The sequence below is a fragment of the Podarcis tiliguerta genome, assembly GCF_965153285.1.
Source record: "Podarcis tiliguerta genome assembly, chromosome: 3".
Lineage (NCBI taxonomy): Eukaryota > Metazoa > Chordata > Lepidosauria > Squamata > Lacertidae > Podarcis > Podarcis tiliguerta.
The window spans coordinates 39,627,088-39,648,830 of NC_139536.1; the positions used below are offsets into that span (position 1 = coordinate 39,627,088).

Genomic DNA, 21,743 nt, shown 5'->3' on the forward strand with positions numbered 1-21,743 from the left:
CGAAGAAAACAAATCTAAAAGAGTCTGTTAAAATATAACTTTCAAGGAAAAGAGAAATTACAGTAATGATTACATTTCTCTATCTTTTGTTTCCCGGTCTTTTAAACATAGCTGTAAGTAGTAGATGGTCTGGAAAAAGACATTTTCTTTTTCTTTCGTCTTGTTTTCTTTGTTTGATTTGGGTTGGAAGCATTGTGGTAAAAATTGTGTCTTAAGGTAATTCCATTTAAATACAAATTGGACTTTAATAAAGAATTGAGAGCAGCATGAAGAAAAATAACAGTATTTTATCAGTTGATAGCAGTTACTATTTTCTAAAGAGTACTTGGCAGCCCAATATTCTTTAAATTAGCTTTATTTGATTAAACTTTTAATGCTAAAGACTAATACATAGTGTGTAAAAATACAAATATTCCTATAATCTTACATCACTTGCATTGGTTACATTGATTAGTGGCTACCTTTCCAAGTATAAATGGCCAAAGTGGCATACAAAATGTGACTTAAAAAAAGAGAAAAGAATAGCACACAATAATGGCAGTGGAGTATTTTTAGTGTCATTTGGTTATTTTTTGTTTGTTTGTTGAGAATTGTTTAAAATCTACAGTAATTTGCCTTCTTACCCTTAGGTCCGTCTGCTGTTCGTTACCATCTTCCCAAAATGTTACTGCTGTGGCGAAATGTATTTCCCCGATCTTTGAAGGAGTTGGAAGCAGAGAAAGCTCGTGGAGATTCCTTCACATGGCAAGTAACACTGGAAGGACGTGCAGGAGCTCTCTGTGGTAAGAATCTCAAAGATACAGTTAACAGTTCCTGAATTATTTCAATCGGTTTTACCTGTAACATTGTGAAAAGATTCATGTTCATATCTGAACGCTAAATGGCCTTGAACAAGTTCCACTTCCAGTCTCACAGGGCCTTGTAAAATGCCCTGAGATCCTTGGAGGAATGCTGGGATATAAATGTCGCAAGTAAATAGTGTATAAAGGTAACGTAAGAGTTTGGCTTATTCAGAAGGCTAAGAGAGTAAAAAAAAATAGGTTCATTCGTAGTGGTACATGTGACTCCTAAGGAAAAGATGCCTGATGAGAGAGACAAGTGGGGTAGTATTTGAGAGCCAGTGTGGTATAGTGGTTGAGAGCGGTAGTCTTGTAATCTGAGAAACCGGGTTCGCGTCTCCGCTCCTCCACATGCAGCTGCTGGGAGACTTCTTTGAAGTCTCTCAGCCCCACTCACCTCACAGAGTGTTTGTTGTGGGGGAGGAAGGGAAAGGAGAATGTTAGCCGCTTTGAGACTCCTTAAAGGGAGTGAAAGGCGGGATATCAAATCCAAACTCTTGTTCTACTATTTGATTCCATCTGTCCTTCCTATAGCAATGCAAGCTTGGCTGAAACAATATAGACAGGTAGCAATAGTGGATAGCATGGGTGGGGCATTGTGGTTCACCTGGCTTCTTGAATGTCTCTGCTGATTAGGGAAAGCATTGGCATTTTGCCAGCAGCTGAACTGCAGTTTCTTTTTGATAGTTAACATTTCCTTGTTTGCTTACATAGTTTAAAATGTGACCAATGCATTTTTCATTATTAGCTATGAGAAGTTTTGTTGCTCACTGTCCCGAACTTCTAACAGAGGATGTTATTCGAAAACTGATGACTCCTATAGAATGTGCTATGACAATGATGTCTCAGTAAGTATAGTTTCCACAATGGTGAAGCAATTTCCCCTCAAAATCCTCTGTAGTCTGCATAACCAGAAAAAGTCAGAGAAGTTCTTATTTTAAATTCAAAATGAAGAAACAATCGACACTAACTTCTTAAAGTTAATTTTATGTCCTGTCTTACTTTTTTGATATTTAACATTTCCATTTTTAAACTAAATATTATTTCTTGTTTTATGGGAGGCACAAATCTTCTTTAAAAATACTTTCAAAAATAATTTATTCTGCATAAAATGAAATTGTGTGCATATCACATAGCAACTCAGGGATAGACCTTGCTTATAACAGTATTAAAACTTAGACTTCAACCTAGTGCATCCTACCAGAAAGGTTACCACTAGCACAATGGGACTTCCCCCCACTCCCCCCCCCCATGTGCTCCCTATGCTGTCCTCAAATCTGTTCTAGATGGTTGGAGGAACCTCCAGAACAGATTTTGCAGGGAGCAGGGGAGTTCTGTTGTGCAAGGGGAAATCCTTCCGCTGATGGAACCTGAGTCTTAGTGTTATGTTGAATACAACCCATTGCATCAACAGTTTACTATGTCATGATTTTTACTAGTAATTAATCTGGACTTCTTTTTAACACAATAGCATTCCCTCTGTAATAAAAGCCCATGGAGCTCATCTGAAGGCTAGTGCAGCAATGGTCCGATTAAGACTTTATGACATCTTGGCTTTGTTACCACCAAAAACATATGAAGGTAATTGCACTGAATTGTTGCTTATTGCTCTTAATGCTTGGGTCCACATCCCTTATATTCTTACGTAGGCTTTTAAAAACTTTAAAGTAGTCACAAAATTGAAAATAGTCACAAGATTGGTAGCATTTCTATGAACAAATAATGTATTTTTCTGGAGGACATTTGGCAGAATCACAGTGCTCACATATACACATCTGCACACCTTTACAAAGATTAGAAATAACCCTATGCAGTAATATTCAGTAATACATATACCAGCTGTGCCTCTAAGCAATGGTCCTGGGTAACTCACAAAAACAATGTAGTATTGCTAATGATATCAAGCAGCAGTAGTCTCCCTGGCCTTGGAGTGCAGGGTGTCTAGTTAATATCTGAAACTTCAGATGCTCTCCAAGCCCCTCTACTCTATACACACAAACAACAACAACAACGTAATAATAATAAATAAATAGAAATAAAAATGTGCACTCCACCCCCAAGACCATTCCGTTATAACTATCCAACTCCTCTACTCTTCTGTTGACTGAACTCCAGCTTGGAGGATAATCACTGGATAGTACCTTTGATTTCTTCAACCCCTGTCTCAGTGAGGTTCAGTTGGAGAAATAAACTACCTGGGAAAGCTTTTACTTTTCTTTCTGGTATTTGGCTGGTTTTCCCAATAGATTTTAGTTTCTTGGCACCGTGCTCTTTGAGGGCCTCTCTGGTAGTACTATAGTAAAGCAGTAGAGTTCTCTTTGCCAGTGGACACTAGAATCGGTGCATCTAGCTGTACAAGACTACCTGACTTTTCAGGCAGGTGAATGTGGGCTTCTCATGGGTTATAGCTTCCCAAGAATAATATTAGTACGGATTTTCCTGTACTACACCATCCTTCTTTGGGAACTATTTCTGTTTCATATAATGCCTGTCGAATCACAGGATGTAAAATGTATTATATTTTGACGTTGTCCCCTTCCAATTATTTTCCTTCAGGGTCATTTAATGCACTTCTTCGGGAGCTGGTGGCAGAATTTACTTTGACAGACAACTCTGCTAATACTACTACATCTCTGCTTAGATCACTTTGCCATTATGATGACAGTGTTCTTCTTGGCTCCTGGCTGCAGGAAACAGACCATAAATCAATTGAAGATCAGGTATCAAATCCTTTAAAATCATTCCCCAAACATCTAGTTTTCTGTCTTTTTCAAGGCTCTTGAGCAAATCCACTGTTGTTATTTTTACAGTGCCCAGCACATATTTGTAATACTTCTCCTGATTTCTAAATATAGAGGTTTAAGTTAGACTCAATTATAATTTGATTTTCCTTAGAGTTATGAAAAATGTTGTGTCTTGTAGAGTTTCTGAGAGATGCCAGAACAGAGTCAACCCTAAACTTGAACTCTTAAGCATGCTATAGCAGAGCAGGCGAAGATGCCATAGAGTTAGAAAAGAATAAAGTCACATAATAAGCATGTTTTTGAAAAAGAAAAAAGGCAATGGACCCTGCTGCTGTTGCTGCTCAAAGTATTACAGTAGGGCCTCTAATAGTATAGTCATGGTGTGTGTTTCCTTTTCATACTTTCGAAATGAAACACTTATATGAGACTGCTTGATCTGTAATTGCCCTTATCATGTGTTCTGTGCAGTACTGGTAACCACGTGACTGGGCACAAGCAAAGCAATTTTACTTGAATTATACATACTGGCTTAAACCTTCCATGGATGTATTTAGTTTGATGAACTAAAGCTCCTTCCATTAATACACATACACTCATGGAAGAACCCATTCCTTGAAAACAAACATCACAGTGCTAAAAGCTAGGATCCATGCCTTAGAGTTGAATCTCCTTTTTTGTACTTGAAATAATGGAGACACTGCAGAAGTATATAGGTTCCTTTGAACAATAATAATTTAGAAACAAAAATCTTTAGAAAATGTATAATACAAAGCGAGAAATGTTACATGTTTATCATATTTCAAGTGTTCTGATGCTTTACAGCTCCAGCCAAACAGTGCCTCTGGAAGTGGTGCTCTAGAACATGATCCATCTTCCATTTATTTGCGCATCCCTGCTGGTGAAGCTGTTCCTGGTCCTCTTCCTTTGGGAGTGTCAGTCATAGATGCCTCAGTTGCTCTCTTTGGAGTGGTTTTCCCTCATGTTTCCTACAAACACAGGTCTGTTTATAACCAGGGTGGCTAACCTTTGTTGGCCTTAGAGCCACAGTGACAACCCTCTTGAACATGCATACACCATGCAAATTAGCTGGGGAGTGTCATTATTGCCTCCTCCTCTGCTCATCAAATGACCAATCAAATGACTGAGAAAAGGCTGACTCTTGTACCAGTACTCAGATCAGGGCGCTGGACTTTGCTCAGTGTAGCACTGTCTAGTTTAATTTTTGTTCTTTTTGCTGCTGCTACCAAAATTAGTAAGATCCCAGGGCCAAGGGGGCAGATTAGGGCCCCTGAACCTAGGTGTAGGCCCCGCAGCAAAGTCTGTTTGTGAATATGTCATTATGGTCCTATTTAATTAAATAGTATCAAGGCTTAAATCCTATTTAAACGTTAGCTATTAAGAAATTTTCCCACCTTTTTAAAAGTTTGTGTTATCTTTTTGATTTATAATCTGCATTATAGAGCATTTATTCAACACTTACTGTTGTGTTCACGCAACGTAATGTTTTCCCTCCTCCCTTCTTTCCTCTCCCCTGCAATGCCACACCCTCCAAAATCTTCTCCAGAGGGTTGAGGTGATGTTAAAAGAGGAAGGAAAGTCACATTATGTGAGTGGGGACAGTTATTGCCAAGCCTAGTTTTGGAGCTTCTGTATTGTAGCAGCAGCAGCAACACTACCAGCAGCTTGCCTGGTGAATACATTTGATGGCACTGTTAGATGAACAAATAGTCCAAGAGCAAATTTCGCTTGAAAACACAGTAACATAATTTGATGTACATTATATCACATTGTGGCATAGTCATTGGCCACACAGAGGCACCTTACAGTCATCACCTTTGAAGCCTGTGGGTTTTATAGCTCTTTTTCTATTACTTCAAGGAATAGCTTTCTCATAATATATGTATTTACAGGCTACAGATGTTGGATCATTTTGCGGAATGTGTCAAGCAGGCCAAAGGTGTTCGTCAGCAAGCTGTGCAGCTTAATATTTTTACTGCTGTTCTTAGTGCATTAAAGGTAAACCTGCTTTAAGAGGTATAATGCTGTCTTTTTGCTGTGTACTATATTTCCTATCCTACTGTAATTATAACAAGGCTGCAGTTGTGAGGCATAGAATGTTAATGTATGCATACCAATTCATTTCTGATCACTATTATTGCGCTAATATCAGTGCCCTCATATCAAAGGATCAGAGGTGCTGAGATAACTTAAAAATGGAGTCCATTAACACTGTTCCATAAACTTGTTATGTGAGCCTTAGTGGAAGACTTTGCACAATGATGTGTCAGAAGCTGTGTCATAGCATGCAAAATATGATGCATCACCTATGCTACAGTTTGAAGGTGTTGTGCCCTTTTTACTAAGTCAAAAAAGCCCCACTTTGAGTGGAAGAGCACCTTTATGCTTCTGGTTATGTGACATCTGTCAAAACGTGTGAAAGCTTAAACCTTTCCCTGACTGGAAATGTGGGAAAGTCATTTGCAGAAACAGTAGTTGTGAATATGGGTATTATATGGTGTGTATCTGTAAATCTTTATATGTTGTCTTCTGTTAAAGGGCTTAGCGGAGAATAAAAGTACTTTAGGGCCAGAAGAAGTTCGCAAGTCTGCCTTGACACTAGTTATGGGGGCCCTTGACAACCCTAACCCCATTCTGAGATGTGCTGCAGGAGAAGCTCTTGGCAGAATGGCACAGGTGGTGGGAGAAGCAACTTTCATTGCCAGAATGGCTCAGTACAGCTTTGACAAGTACGTTGAACTTTTTGCTTGAAGCAAAAGAAGAACTTTGTTTGCTACATCTCATTCCCCTGTGTGACAGGGGAGTATAGTTTTCTATCGAATATAGTTTTTGTAGAATATAGTTTGTTTTGCTATGCATGCAAATATGAAAATGTGCACAGCTTAAAAACTGCATATAATTTCTAATTTTGGTTCTTAATACCTTAAGAAGGAAGTAACACAGCTGTAAGCATTTAAGTGTAAGGCGCTGATTGCTTTTGCCTACCTTGGTCATTTGAAATGTTTTCTCTTTATATGATCTTGAAAAATAATACAGTACACATTTAACTTGTGCACATTCAGCTTTATGGGTGTGGCAAAAAAGGGGGGAATGGGTGGGGTTCCAGGAAGAATGACTTTGGCAATCCCACCTACCATTGAACCCAGTGGGTTTTGACTATATGTGATTTTGGCTTTAGGCACAATCTCTGGAAGGTAACCCTTACGTAAGTTGTGGACTTACTGTATTGGATTGTTTGTCTTTATTTGACATCAACAAAAATGGTATTAGCTACAGATTTAACAAAAATTAAACTTTACCAAAATCTTGATAGGCTGAAATCTGCTAGAGACGTGGTGGCAAGAACAGGCCATTCTTTGGCTCTTGGCTGTCTCCACCGCTACGTTGGAGGAATAGGTTCTGGGCAGCACTTGAAAACCAGTGTCAGCATTCTGTTAGCACTGGCACAAGATGGAACGTCCCCTGAAGTCCAGGTAAAGCAAATGTATAATACTCAGCACAGTATAATAAGGATTATACACTTTTTAATGCTTCATTCTGTATGCAGATGTTTTTAACAATATTATGAATGGCAAAAGAATCAGGCAGAAAATTCTGCAAACTTTTTTTAAACAAAGGTTTCTGAGCATAAGCACCCATGTTTTGTTGCTTCAACCACTTTTCTGTTATAAATAGCCATGCTACCTATTTGGTAAACAATCTGAAAATGTTTCTCAATAAGCGCTACTCTAAGCAGGTACTACGCACAACCCAGCCATACTTTATTTCTCTATTACTTTCTGTTCAACTGTTTCTATAATGAGCTCTAGGTAACGTATATGATCATTGTGTGCCCCTCCCCTTCATACGTTCCAAACAGTCCTGCAAGATAGAATTCTCTTCTAAATGCCTGAATTGGGAGACTGGACAAAGTAACTGGACAAAGTGCTTTTCACCCTCAATAATCCCCTTATACCTTTCTTCCCTCACCAGTCAAACCTGCTTGGATTCAGTCTCCTAAATCTTGTCTCATCCACACTCTGTTCCAGCTGAATTAACTGATAGCATTCTACTTCATTTCCCTACCATGAAATTCTCAAATCTTTCTTCAAGTGGGCATACTTAGAAGTTACACATGCTTATTTCAGTATGGGGGAGCCTGAAAATTATAACACATAGAGTAAAAGCATAATGCTAAAAAATAAAATAAAAATACTAACAGCTTGTTAATAGATAAGTTTAAATACTGTTGCTGTAGATGAAGCACCCCATTATCAAACTCCTGAAGTCTCGGGGAATAAAAATGCCTTCATAATTTGGGTATGCCCACTATTTGTTGAAGGGACGTGGGTGGTGCTGTGGGTTAAACTACAGAGTTCTAGGGCTTGCCAATCAGAAGGTCACCAGTTCGAATCCCCGCGATGGGTGAGCTTCCATTGCATGGTCCCTTCTCCTGCCAACCTAGCAGTTTGAAAGCACGTCAAAGTGCAAGTAGATAAATAGGTACCTCTCCAGCGGGAAGGTAAACAGTGTTTCCATGCGCTGCTCTGGTTCGCCAGAAGCGGCTTAGTTATGCTGGCCACATGACCTGGAAGCTGTACGCCAGCTCCCTCGGCCAGTAAAGCGAGATGAGCGCCACAACCCCAGAGTCGTTCCGCAACTGGACCTAACAGTCAGGGGTCCCTTTATCTTTACCTTTACTACTTGTTAGTGTTTCATTAACGTTAGTGCTGGTGGTCCACTTCACAGAAACGTAAACCATGTTGTGGGCCCTGATGGCTCTGCTTCCTCCCTTTTTAGTTCTGTGGGACATGAGCAGGGTCTGTGCTTCGATTTCCTTAATAATTGTCAGAAAGTGGGGCTTCAGAGTTACTTTTCCAAGCCTGAGAGAGAGAGAGATAATGTGATGAAGACTGGGAACCGCTGTGCTAAAGTGGCAACCATACCCTAGCATAGTCTTAGTGAACTGTGCCAAAGGTATATGACTAACCTGTTAATTATTCTTCCAGACATGGTCTCTCCATTCGCTTGCTTTAATAGTGGACTCTAGTGGACCAATGTACCGTGGATACGTAGAGCCTACTCTGTCTTTGGTTCTCACACTACTTTTGACAGTGCCTCCATCACATACAGAAGTACACCAATGTTTGGGTCGATGTCTAGGTGCTATAATAACAACTGTTGGCCCGGAGCTGCAAGGTTAGTGTACAAAACAATAAAAATGAGGGCCGTAATCCTCCTGTTAAGTTGCGTGCACGTTATATTACACATTTTAAAAAATAAATCCATTTTTTTCCAACTTCCAAACAAAGATACCTAAGACTGCAGCCTTAAAGCAAAATCCTAGTCATGTTTACTCAGAAGTCGGTCCTATTGAGTTCAGTGGGACTTGCTGCCAGGCAAGTGTGATTAGGACTGTGGCTTTAGTCCTGTTCCAGTCTCTCTCCATTTTATATCTTCTGCCTGAGGACATTCTGGTTGCTGGTGTGAATCCTAATGTAGCTGGTGGTGCTGTGGTCTAAACCACTGAACATCTTGGTCTTTCTGATCAGAAGGTTGGTGGTTCAAATCTGCATGATGGGGTGAGCTCCTGTTGCTCTGTCCCAGCTCCTGCCAACCTAGCAGTTTAAATGCATCCCAGTGCAAGTAGATAAATAGGTACCACTACAGTGGGAAAGTAAATGGTGTTTCCAGGCACTCTGGCACTCCTTGTGGAGTCCAGAAGTGGTTTAGTAACGTTGGCCACATGACCCGGAAAGCTGTCTGCAGACAAATGCTGGCTCCCTCAGCCTGAAAAACGAGATGAGTGCCGCAACCCCATAGTCACCTTTGACTGGACTTAAGCATCCAGAGGTCCTTTACCTTTTACCTTCTGGTCAAACAGGGACAACCAACAATAATGTCCAGATAGGTGTGCTATATATAGGAGATGTGGGTGGCGCTGTGGGTAAAACCTCAGTGCCTAGGGCTTGCCGATCACATGGTCGGCGGTTCGAATACCCGCGGCGGGGTGAGCTCCCGTCTTTTGGTCCCAGCTCCTGCCCACCTAGCAGTTTGAAAGCACCCCTAAGTGCAAGTAGATAAATAGGTACCGCTTTATAGCGGGAAGGTAAACGGCGTTTCCGTGTGCTGCGCTGGTGCTGGCTCGCCAGAGCAGCTTCGTCACGCTGGCCACGTGACCCGGAAGTGTCTCCGGACAGCGCTGGCCCCCGGCCTCTTAAGTGAGATGGGCGCACAACTCTAGAGTCGGACACGACTGGCTTGTATGGGCAGAGGTACCTTTACCTTTACCTTTAGGTGTGCTATAAGGCTCCCTTGGCTTCGATTTCTGGTTCCTTTCCAACTTTCTCTTTTTTCTTATATTTTTATTTCTTGGAGTCTCAGCTGCTCTTTTCTTAACATTCTTATTAGTGACTAAATATATCTAGGCTGGGATGCAGTTTTCATGCTCCTGTTTTGGGAATGTTGGTGTTTTCTTGTCTTTTATATGGTTGCTGATATTATTATTATCATCATCATCTACCTTGTGAGACCTATGCCCTATAATCAAATAAATAAAGCTTGTAGCCTTGGTATATATTACATTTTGAGGTAAGTGACAGGATAGAACATTAAATGCATCCATGGAATTGTGACTGAAATAGAAAATTATGTAGATATTTTAGAAGTTGATTTGATAAATTTAAATTTGATAGGTAATGGAGCTACCATTTCCACCATCCGTTCCTCATGTCTGGTGGGATGTGCAATTACACAAGATCATTCAGACTCTCTTGTTCAGGCAGCTGCCATTTCCTGCCTCCAGCAACTTCACATGTTTGCACCACGACATGTTAACCTCTCCAGTCTCGTTCCCAGCCTTTGTGTGAGTATAAGCTATGCCTCTCATTATGTTTCAGTACTATAACATTTATATAGTTGGATACTCGGGGGTGGGTGGGTGAGAAATTTTGTCAAAATGAGCAGTTGTATTCTCCAGAAGTGGAGAACACACAACCTTCTTCACGCATTAACCCTTTCTCTGAACTACCTGACTTCTTAAATAGCCATTGTCCAACCAAATAGTTAAGCTCTTAAAAAATAATATAGGTTTCATTGCAGATTTTCAAGAACATACATACAGAAACAGACAGGTCATTCAGTTATAATCAGCTGTACTCACAAAATAGCAGTAACTAATAACAATAAAGCTTTCAACCTAGCAATTACAGATCACATTGCCATTTCTCCCATGAGTATTAGGGGAGATGAGTGGAGGAGGTAGAAGAGGGGGAGGGAATCAAATTAAATAAAGTTATATGATTCTTATGAAAAGATATGTAGATGTACTTCTTTCTTTTATTTATTAATTGCATTCATATACTGCCTTTCAGCCAGGCAGCCAAGGCAGGTTACGGTTTAAAACATTCCTTCATTAGGAAGAATATATTTACCATAAACATTTGAATGTGTCTCTAAAGCATATTTAAGTTTGCTATAAACAGCAGTTTGCACTTGATAGTGAAGCCGTTGATAACACATCATGTGAACTTCAGCTGCTCTTTGTTGGTTTTCTTCATAGAGCAGTACTGTTCTTAGCTGATAGGATCATTCAGATCAGATGATGGTAAAATACTAACCCTATTCATGTGTTCAAAAGAATGCATGAAGGCATTATTGAGGGGGAGCGGGTATGCACACACTAGTCAAAACAGACAAGTGCCTACACTTGAACTCTGGTAAATCTCTGGTCATAAAGAGATAAAGTGCATCTCTGAAAGGATCACTTTATTGGTGCAAGGGCACAGCTATGGCATCATAAAGAGACATTTTAGGGGATGGGCTGTGGCTTAGTGGTAGAGCGCATGCTTTGCAGGCAGAACATCCAGGGTACAGTCATCCAGGGTTGGGAGAGACCATTGCCTGAAACACTGGAGAATCACAGCCAATCACTGAGATAGATGGTCTATTGGTCTGACTCAGTACAAGGCAGCTTTCAATGACCCTATGTAACAGGGGCACCATCTGGGAGGCAGCAAGAGGCCCCCAAAAAATTCAAGGAGGCATGACACGTCAGCATGTCACGGAGCATGCTCAATTGACCTTGGCATGTCCTGCGGCATGCACAAGTGATGTCAGCATGCCCCACAGCTCCGGCCCCCTCATTTCCAGGGGGCAAGCCAGTGCGCTTGCTATGTAAAGTGGTGCCTCTGACAGTGGAGGTAGAACTTAACCATCAGATGCATTGTTTCTTGAAGGCCTTGTCAGCATCTCTGTTGTCCACGTTCTAGTGTCCAGGCAGATAGACAAATTTCTGCCCTTATAAAGACTTTCAGGCTTGTGCAACCACAAGCCAGAGTTTCTTGAACAAAGGTTGCTTCTATTATACTCCATAGCTTGCTGTGGCAATCACCTTTGTCACACACCTAGAAGCCATCCCATCCCAGCCACTACCACGGCCACCAAATGACCCAAGTAATATGCACAAACAGCACACATACCCCAGGCCCCCTTTTCGCAGCAGTCATATTGAAATGTGTATTTGGTTTCATGTGAACGTAAGAAGAGCCTGCTGGATCAAGCCAGTGGCCCATCTAGTCCAACATCTGGTGTTCACAATGGTGAACCAGATGCTGTAGGAAACCCACAATATGCTAAACTGCTATTTTAATTGATTCATGTACTTTTTCAATTAATAAAAAGATTGGTTTACTGAGTAGTTAATTTTAATTAAGCAACAGTACCTATGGGTTCTTCCAAGTCACCCAGCTAGTTTGATTGCTGATTTATGACTCTGGTTGCAGGTTCACCTATGCAGCTCCCATCTTCTACTTCGTCGGGCTGCGGTAGCATGTCTGAGGCAGCTTGCTCAGAGAGAAGCCGCAGAAGTATGTGAATATGCCATGAGTTTAGCCAAAAATGCTGGAGACAAAGAAAATAATGGGATGAGTAAGTTTTGCTTTGCATGTTTACTTTCCTAAAGACCAAATGAAAACAGCTAATGCTGTAAACTTTTAAAGTGCATTTCCCATACTATATTTTCACCTGCATGTTGTCTGACTTCGTAAAAATGATATACATTTGTTTCATTCTAAAGTATTCACTTTTGACAGTTTTTCTCCAATGGTAGACTATGAAAGTGCACACTTTCCACATACGTTGGCCAGATTGGATTTGCCAACATTTTGAATTGACTTGATTCTGTGTAGCAGAGCTGGGAAAGATGTCTGCCTAAAAGCTTCAAGAACTGAGCTCAAGGCCTATTGTAAATTAGACTTGACAGGACAAGGCTAGAGGTGCCTTTGTTCTAAGTTTGTAGAAAGCTTCCCTTCCCCGCCCCCCTTACATTCTGGTGGCTAACCTTTGGCCTTCCAGATAATGATTTACTGCAGCTCCCATTATTAGACATGCTTGCTGGGATTGATGAGAGCTGGAGCACAACTTCATCTGAAGGGTCACAAGTTAGCTACCTCTGTCTTATGTCCTAAGTATGTAGTGATACAGTTTTTGATTGGGTGACCTTTTTTCTACTGTCGGCCATCAATGCTTTTTTGAGTTAGACTAATTCATGCATATGTTAATTTATGTAAACCTTTTAAAAGGATTTGACTAGGTTGCCCAAATATGGAGTACTTTATTTTATATAAATGATGAAATATGCAACAACTTTGGATGGGCAGGTGTATTTAAACAGAATTACATGACGCAATGATATATAGGTTACTTACTGGTACTTCCCTAGACTACTAACACCTTAGCTTCTGCATCGTTGGTGTTTTAGCATATTAAGTACTGCATTTTAATGCTGCAGATGTCATTGTGTTAGTTATTTGGATCATATGGAGCCATAGATTTTTTAGAAAAATCTCAAGTTGCTATTTTGATGAAAAGAATTCCTGTTAATGTAAAATGCCTTTACCATCTGTTTTGCAGATATGAATTCTTTTGCTCCAGGACTAGGCTCCCGGAGGGATATTCATGGCCGACATCAGGGAATCAATATCACAGAGACTGGACTTGAGGGAGTCCTTTTCGGAATGCTAGATCGGGAGACTGATCGGAAGCTGTGCTCTGATATTCATGATACCTTGGGACATATGCTTTCATCTCTGGCAGTAGAAAAGCTCTCGCACTGGCTGATGTTATGTAAGGATGTCCTTGCAGCATCCAGTGGTAAGTATCTGAAAATGACCATGTTTTGACTCTTGTAATTCCTTTAGAAGCTTTTTATTTAGCAGACCTTTCCATCAAGTATGCTTATGGCATTAAAGGAAGTCATGGTCCAGCCTCTACTGAAGAAAATCTTGTTAAACATCTTGAAACAACAAGTGTTCAATGTCTAATATTTATCTTTTGGGTTGTTGTTGTTGTTTAGTCGTTTAGTCGTGTCTGACACTTCATGACCCCATGGACCAGAGCACACCAGGGACTTCTGTCTTCCACTGCCTCCCGCAGTTTGATCAAACTCATGTTAAGTACTCTTTTGGGCAGTGGCGTCACAACGGGGGGTGGAGCGCCCCGGGTGTCTTGTCTGGGGGGGGTGACAAGAAGGCACCCCACAGGGGCTCTCAGCGGCACGAGCAGCCATCACTCCGCTGCGGCCGCATGTGGAGGATCCTCCATTCGAGGCTGCAGTTGTGAGCAGAGGATCCCGGCGCCATCCATACAGTGCTGGAGTGGCGGCGCCGGGCCCGGCAAACCACTATGTACAGTGCATGTGCGGTTTCACTATGTACCGCACATGCACTGTACGTAGTGACGCTGCCCATGCGCCCTACAAAGCAATGCCCTGCCCCGGGTGTCACGACGCCTTCGTTCGCCCCTGCTTTTGGGTACCCAGTCTTGTTAGATGCATAGGTCACGTAAGTAGTGAGGAGTGCCTTTTTCCAGCTATGACTGGTGCACCAACTGCTACACCCCCACCTAACAAAATTGAACCCTTCTATTCATGCTCTAGTGACCTCCAATAAGGCTACTGGAACATGCTGTAAGGACTAGATGCACAGTAATCTAACTGAGGCCTCATCCATCTGGAATTATGTATTATTGGAAGCTTTTTCCTCCAGGCTGTAAAGGTCAGCCTTTAAAGTTTTATTTAGGTGCTGATTTGTGTTTTCACTAATACACGAGGGCCTCATAATTTCAGTGGAGCCTGAGGCATATTAGAAAGTCACTGCTACAGTGTTTTATAGGTAGCTTAGGAGGTGCTTGGTGGGTTGATAAAACTGTCTTCAGAAGATTATTTATGAGCTACTAATATGCAAATGAAAGAACTCTTGAGTCACTGATCTGTTGATCCAAGTTTCTTCTAGGAACATTTCAAATAGAAATTGGAGCCTGGCTTGGAGCCAGGGTATGAATTGGGCTATTGACATCTCCTGAATTTTGTTAGCTTGTATTAATCAGTGCTGTGGAATCATTCTAGATTCTTGCCAAATATTTTCTTGTAAATATAGTGCCCTGCCAATATTTGTATCATAGGCCAAAAGAATTGTGGTGAGACTTTACATATGTTTTAAAAGGCCCTGATATTGTCTCGCTAGATTGACTTCAAAGCGCCATCTTCATCATTTTTGAGGTGAAAGCATGCATTTCTTACTATGTCTCTTTAGAGAAATACATTTTTGCTGTAAAATACCAAGATGTTTCTGGGCTTGATTGTGAAAAGAACTATAGTTCAACAAGTTTGCCACTGTCATTTCTTGCATTTGTTACCTAGTGTCAGTTTTCCCCAATGCAAGAATAAAAGGTTTGCTATTCCGATATCAGACTGAATTAAATTGATATGTCAGCTGATTTTCAGTGGGTCTACTCTAACAAAATTTAACTATTGTTCATAGGGTTTTAGTACTGTTGAACTGGTTTGGTATTTTTTCTGTAAAAAAGTCATACGGAAAGGTTTTGTTATGCTTTTTTAAAATAATTTTTCAGTGAAAATGAAGACAATTTTATTATCTCAAGCTTCTAGGTGGATAATTTAATACTGATTCTGTTGTTTTATTGCTGGTTTCCTGTTAATGCTGCTTTACTTTGTGTTTAGTATTGCATATAATTACATTTTATTCTTCTTGGGAGATGTCCTGCAAGTTGCTCTACTGAAAGCTGGGATAAAAATGTTTTAAATGAATAATAGATCCTTTCTTATTTTGCAGATATGACCACTACAGCTCCTTTGGGAGGTGAAAAAGATGAAGATTCAGAGAAAAAAGATGAAATGGATGATGATATGATGTTTACTACACTGGGTGAAGAAGACAAAACAAAGCCTTCTGTAGCTCCTCGCTGGGCTACTCGAGTATTTGCTGCTGATTGCCTGTGTCGAATTATCATGCTATGTGAAAATGCAAATAAAGCCCACTTTGATCTAGCTCTTGCCCGTTCTGCCAAACTCAGAAATCCTAAAAGTAAGAGAGACTGGTATCTTTTTTTCTCTCTGTGTGTGTGTTTCTTCTCTAGAATAACTACTTAATAATAGGTAACTAGAGCCCCTTATCTGATTCTACTCTAATAAAATCCTATAGGGCGAACAATTGAAAACTCAATGAGCCTCATCTCTGATCAGGGATTCGGTGTGTGTTTGTTGCCCATGTTGAGGTTTCGGGTGGCTTTTTCCTGCAGATGTAGACAGGTTTGCACTCATACAGAGAGGTCCATTGATTCTGACATTTTTATGAGCAGAGGCATTTTTTTCTCCAGTGGTCATCCTTTTCTAAGATCGGCAATTAAGAGACAGTTGGAATGACCATTAGTCTGTGAAAAACTGTTGTGCCTTTTCATCTTGACATTGACTTGCTTCACCTTTTGCCTGTTGTTGCTGTTGAGGGGTCCTGGGGCAAGGAAAAGTCCATTCTGTCTTTGTGCTCACTCTGCTCCTGGTTGCCTTGTCAGCCAGGATGCTGCTGATATTTCCAGAGGAGGAGGAGAGTGGAAACAGCTGCTGCTAATTGACTTGCATTCCAGCCCACAGACTGAGATAGGAGGGCCAAGGAAGTGCAGACCTTTCTGAGGTTGCTGTGAAGGCATCACCACATTTTATTTTGTACTGTTGAATGTGCTCAGTAGGAGAATGTAAGTAATGTATCATAGGGTGGCAACAGGAATTATATATTCGCTGCCCAGAGTAAGAGGCTGGGTTGCAATGCTTTTGTGTTTCAAAGTTGCTTAATACCAGTTTGGTCCTAACTGGGTGAGAGATGGGGTGATTTGGGAGTGGTTGTGTTGCTGCTTATACAATACTGCATTACCCTAGCTGGAGGTAGGTGAATGAGCTGGTTGTAAACTATACTTAACACAGGCGTATATTCTTGTAGACCAGATGTTCACTTTGTAATAAATAGTTAGGGATTAGCTGTGCATTATCTGTATGGTTGGTGGGAATGCATGAGGTTTGTTTGTATGTGGATGGTTGCTAAGAATGTATTTGAGATATGCTGCTGTGGGGGAGTGTAGGTGCAGCTTCTATTTCAGGCATTTGTGTGGTTGCTAATGCTGTTTTGTAGGGGTTTGTTGTATTTTTGTATACAATTTTAGTCTGTACTTTTTTATGTTTGAGAATTTTGTATTTGATCTTCATGTACAATGTGTTATTTTGACATTTTGTCATGCTTTACGTGATGTTTTAAGCTAGGTTGTAAACCACTTTGAGATTATTCTTATTTAAATAAATGGAAATCATTTAAATAAATAGTGGTAGGAAAACAAAGGAGTAAAAGGGAAAACCAGTTTGTAACCTGAAAGCTAAGCTGCTGTTCTGGGCATAGGCTGTGGCTACTCTTGTAAATATCTGGGAGCTTCAGTTGGTACATCATGATGACGTGGCTCCCTCCATTGGCCTACTATGTTTGGACATTGTTATATTGGTGTATTATGTATGTGTCTTGTGCATATACCCTTCTGATCTCTGATCTCTTATTTCATTTCTTCCTCCCAATGTGTAATTGAAGATATCTAGGGTGAATTAACCATTCCCTGTTATATCTGAACCAGGAAGCTATACTTACGAGATTTGGATGAAACAAGGGTCTGAAACCACAGTTTGAAGTTGGTTTCAGATCATGGTTTGGTCTAAGTCCAGTAAGCTCTTGTTCCTGGTTCAGAAATAATGGGAAATTGTGGCTAAATTGCCCTGGAAGTGTTCAATCACAGCATGACAAGAAGTGAGGACAAAATATGCAGGCACAACCTTCATGCAGATTTTGGTTTAGTGAGCTGAGATATATATGATTGAATTGGATCTGAAATATTTTGTTCTGGCATGTTAGTATTTACCATGAAGTCTTATCAACAGGTGTTCATAATGATTGCTGACTTATATGTCCAGATTCAGATGTGGTATGCCTCCAAATACCTTTTCCTGGGTGCCAAAAGCAAGGAGGTATAGCAGCGGGTTGCAAGCAAAGCAGTTGACTTCAGATCCTGCTTGTGGGCATTTCAGAAGCATCAGATGGGCTACTATTGATAATATGGAATGTAAAAGAATTCTAAAAAAAGTATGTGATACTTACTACAAAGTTAGACACATTTTACAATTTAGATGAAAATAATGTTGGAAATTTTGATTGTCGCTTTTAAAGCCTGCATATTGAAATAGGTCATTCCACTGACTCCTTGTACTGATGATTTCTTTTAGATTAAATAAAATGGTAATAGAATTATCTGCAAAAATCCTATGCGAATTAAGTTTAACATTTAATAAATTTGTGTGTGTATGTGTGTGTGAGAGAGAGAGAGAGAGAAATGCAACAAAGGTGATGACTTTATAGATTGTTATATTTTTCATCTTCTCTCCTCCTGGCATTCTTTCAATAGATTTGTTTATGGTCTGAATTAAGCTTTTGTTTCTTGTGGGAATGAATTGCTCCTTTAATCTAAAATATCCAATGGGTGAACCTTAGAAGTGATCACATGCTCTGTTGTAAACAATAGGCACTGTGAATTTGCTAACTGCAGTTTAGATTTTCCGTAGATGCAGTATTATTATCATTTCAAATCCTATTTTAAGGAGAATAGTTCAGAATTCATGAGAGATATTGGCTCTTAAGGTGGTACTTTTGCTCATTTTTTCTGTTTTGCTTTGCTTAGACTATATCATATGTCTATATTATAATGTAGTTCTTTGGGGTGAAAGATGTGTGTAAGTTTGAACCACGGATGACTTCTGAAACAGTCTGCTTTTTCTTGTGTCTATTTTCAGATGACCTTCTAGTTCTTCACCTCTCTGATCTTATTCGCATGGCATTTATGGCTGCAACTGACCACAGCAACCAGTTGCGAATGGCTGGTCTCCAAGCACTTGAAGACATTATCAAGAAATTTGCAGCAGTTCCTGAACCAGAGTTTCCAGGCCATGTGATTCTAGAGCAGTATCAGGCTAATGTAAGCTTATCTATGTGCTTATGCCATTGCAAAAAATCAGTTGTGAAACGAGATGTATCCCAGCTGAGAATCGCCTTGCTTTTGATGGGCATGAAGAGATCCTGTTTGTCACAGGTGCTCTGTAGGCATGCATGAAGCTCTCATACAGGTCTAGGCTCATTATATGTGAAGATTTACAGCTCCCCCTTTTAATCTTCTTAACCTACCAATTCACATTTGGAAAGTCATAAAAGTTGAGTCAGTAGCCATGGCTAGGTCAGCTTGAATGGTGATGAGCAATTGACTCCCTTTCTCCGTGATTTATAATATTACTACAATCAGCATTATCTGCCATAGCAATTGCAAAACGAAACTTGTGACTTCTTTGGAGACGCATTTGCTTCTAAAATTAGATGTCTTTTTCCACTGAAAAAAATGATTAATAGTGTCTGTCGTATAATCATGACAGTTACGAAGGTTAATTAGCTGCAAAGGTTAATTAATGCAAAGTGTCTAAATTCCTGTTACAAGAGTGGGTGTAGGGCATGGTTTCATCAATTTTCCTTTCTCTCACAGGTTGGAGCTGCTTTAAGGCCAGCTTTTTCACAGGACACCCCTTCTGATATTACAGCAAAAGCTTGCCAGGTACAAAGAAAATCATGGTTGTCAGATGGAGAGAGAAATGAATACTAGCCAAAACTGGGAGGGCGCATCATATTAAGAAAGCATCTTATCTCCTTGTGAATGAAGATAGGCCTGCGCTGGCTCTTAGGACTGGCATTTTTTAAAGGTTTTGCAGTTAATAGTTAGGTTTTGCAGTTCTTCAGAGTAGAGCCAGCTTGCAGCTAGTTGCGCAAGAAGGGGTGCGGAGTGCAAGAGCAGAAGACGAGGAGGAGAGGAATGGAGCGTGGAGCAGGAACAGAAAAGCAGGCGAAAAGGGGGCAGTGGGAGAGGAGGAGAGGGTGCCTGGGCCAGTCTCAGATAGTCCAATGTCTTGCACAGGGTCTGTGGAGGTGATGTGAAAGACTTGTGCCTAAGAACCTGAAGAACCACCTGCCAATCAGAATAGATAATACTGGGATTTGATGTGCAGTGATCTGACGTGGTATAAGTCATCTTCCTTTGATCTCTAGCCAGATAAGGGTTATAAACCCTCTGCATTGTTGCCCTTTCTTTGCCCTATGTGCATTTTCTGGTAAGATCTGCTCAGGGATGCCCACCAGGGACGGGATTGTATGGAGGAGGCATACAGTTCCTTGATTTATTAGGAGAATGAGGAATCCAGTTATATAGCAAATTCATGGTCTGACTTCAAAGTTATTTTATTGTGTTCAGTCATATAAAGGGCAGAAGATCCTTAAACACCCCTGGATTTCCCTTTAGCTAGCAGGTAAACTGTGCTTAGGATGCACCATCTGATCAAGGAAAGAAGAGATGCTTTGGAAGTAGGCTGCTCCCATGATGTACTAGTTTGTGTCTTGCTTTCATCGAATGCAATCACAAGTGTTTATGCTCCCTTGTTATTTGTCTTCAGGCTTGTCTTTCTGGTTGTCTACTTCCTTTTCACTTCTGTTTTATATTTTGTCTGATCTTTCTGGTTTGTCTTATTTCATGTTTTTTTTTTTAATCTACAGTATCATGTTCCTTCTTGGTCCACCCATCATTTTGGGTTGCACTGTTTCTCTCCTGTTCACCATTTTGTTTCTTCACACTTTCAAAAAGCATTTTAAAAACTACCAAAAAAGTTCATTTCCCCCCAGTTTATTGTTCACTTTGTGCCTATGTTTTTGGCCATTTACCCCCCCCCCCTTTTCCTTCATTACATGTGGTAAACTTGGTCTCTTGTTCCTCATAGTACCCAGCCAGTAGTGAATTGCAGATGGTATTATGTAATGCAGTCACATTAATGTTTGTAATTAAAAAGAACCATGAAAGTGTTGCTTAAAACAATTTGTCAGAAAATATTCCTGTGTTGAAAGTTCTTAATTTTTTCTTAAAACCTCTCTGATCAATGCAGATTTGTCTAACTCAATTGTATTGGAATTTCCCATGTTATCATTTGAACATTTTGGTGAGGTGGGCTAGGTTGAGAAATGGAAATTAGCTCTAACTCACGCTCTGGTCTCCATATTTGGGTGGAGTTTTGAGCCTAGACCAAGACTAACTGGTCTCTGTGTAGAGGAATGCTTTCTCTGTGTAGAGGAATGCTTTCTTAAAAGGCAAGCTGGCTGTTTATATTGATTTTTAGGTGTGTAGCACCTGGATTGGAAGTGGCGTAGTAAGCGACCTTAATGATCTTCGCCGTGTTCACAACCTCCTTGTCTCTTCACTGGACAAAGTGCAAACAGGCAAGGGGTCTTCCAGCCAGCTTTACAGGGAGAGCGCTACTACTATGGAAAAACTGGCAGTACTCAAAGCTTGGGCTGAGGTAAATGTTTAAGAATAATAATATAAAAGCAGTTGCTTATTCTTGCTTTTCTGTGGAGTGGAATGCAATAGATGAAAAAATCAGTTGATCTGATATATTGTTTATTACATTGTATGGAAGACATACAACTACATGTAATAACTTAACGGAGATATACTATAGGTGGGGTTGCTGCTCTTTGTAAACATTCCAATAATATTCTTCAGACTTTGAATGCAAGACAATGTATATTGAGGTTATTTTTAAAGGTTTCTAGCTGCTACTTGAAATGTCTATATAGAGGTTAACATATGAAGACATAAAACGATCCATTTATTACATATAATTACATTGCATATAAAAATAAAATAATATGTGAGCTAGCATGATCCAGTATGTGAAGTGTTGAATTCAGAACTGGAA

The 21,743-nt window shown here is 40.3% G+C and overlaps 1 protein-coding gene across 1 annotated transcript in view; it reads left to right on the forward strand.

Moving 5' to 3' along the window:
* HEATR5B (HEAT repeat containing 5B) overlaps nucleotides 1-21,743 on the forward strand; it is a 47,892-nt gene that overhangs the window by 13,259 nt on the left and 12,890 nt on the right. Inside the window, exons 12-27 of the mRNA XM_083432082.1 lie at nucleotides 630-782; nucleotides 1,588-1,687; nucleotides 2,311-2,420; nucleotides 3,396-3,559; nucleotides 4,406-4,581; nucleotides 5,494-5,599; nucleotides 6,140-6,330; nucleotides 6,915-7,074; nucleotides 8,590-8,779; nucleotides 10,276-10,445; nucleotides 12,364-12,508; nucleotides 13,493-13,732; nucleotides 15,712-15,963; nucleotides 18,753-18,934; nucleotides 19,490-19,558; nucleotides 21,162-21,341. Of these exons, the coding sequence (XP_083288208.1) occupies nucleotides 630-782; nucleotides 1,588-1,687; nucleotides 2,311-2,420; nucleotides 3,396-3,559; nucleotides 4,406-4,581; nucleotides 5,494-5,599; nucleotides 6,140-6,330; nucleotides 6,915-7,074; nucleotides 8,590-8,779; nucleotides 10,276-10,445; nucleotides 12,364-12,508; nucleotides 13,493-13,732; nucleotides 15,712-15,963; nucleotides 18,753-18,934; nucleotides 19,490-19,558; nucleotides 21,162-21,341 (2,588 nt within the window). The remainder of the gene's footprint in view (nucleotides 1-629; nucleotides 783-1,587; nucleotides 1,688-2,310; nucleotides 2,421-3,395; nucleotides 3,560-4,405; nucleotides 4,582-5,493; nucleotides 5,600-6,139; nucleotides 6,331-6,914; nucleotides 7,075-8,589; nucleotides 8,780-10,275; nucleotides 10,446-12,363; nucleotides 12,509-13,492; nucleotides 13,733-15,711; nucleotides 15,964-18,752; nucleotides 18,935-19,489; nucleotides 19,559-21,161; nucleotides 21,342-21,743) is intronic.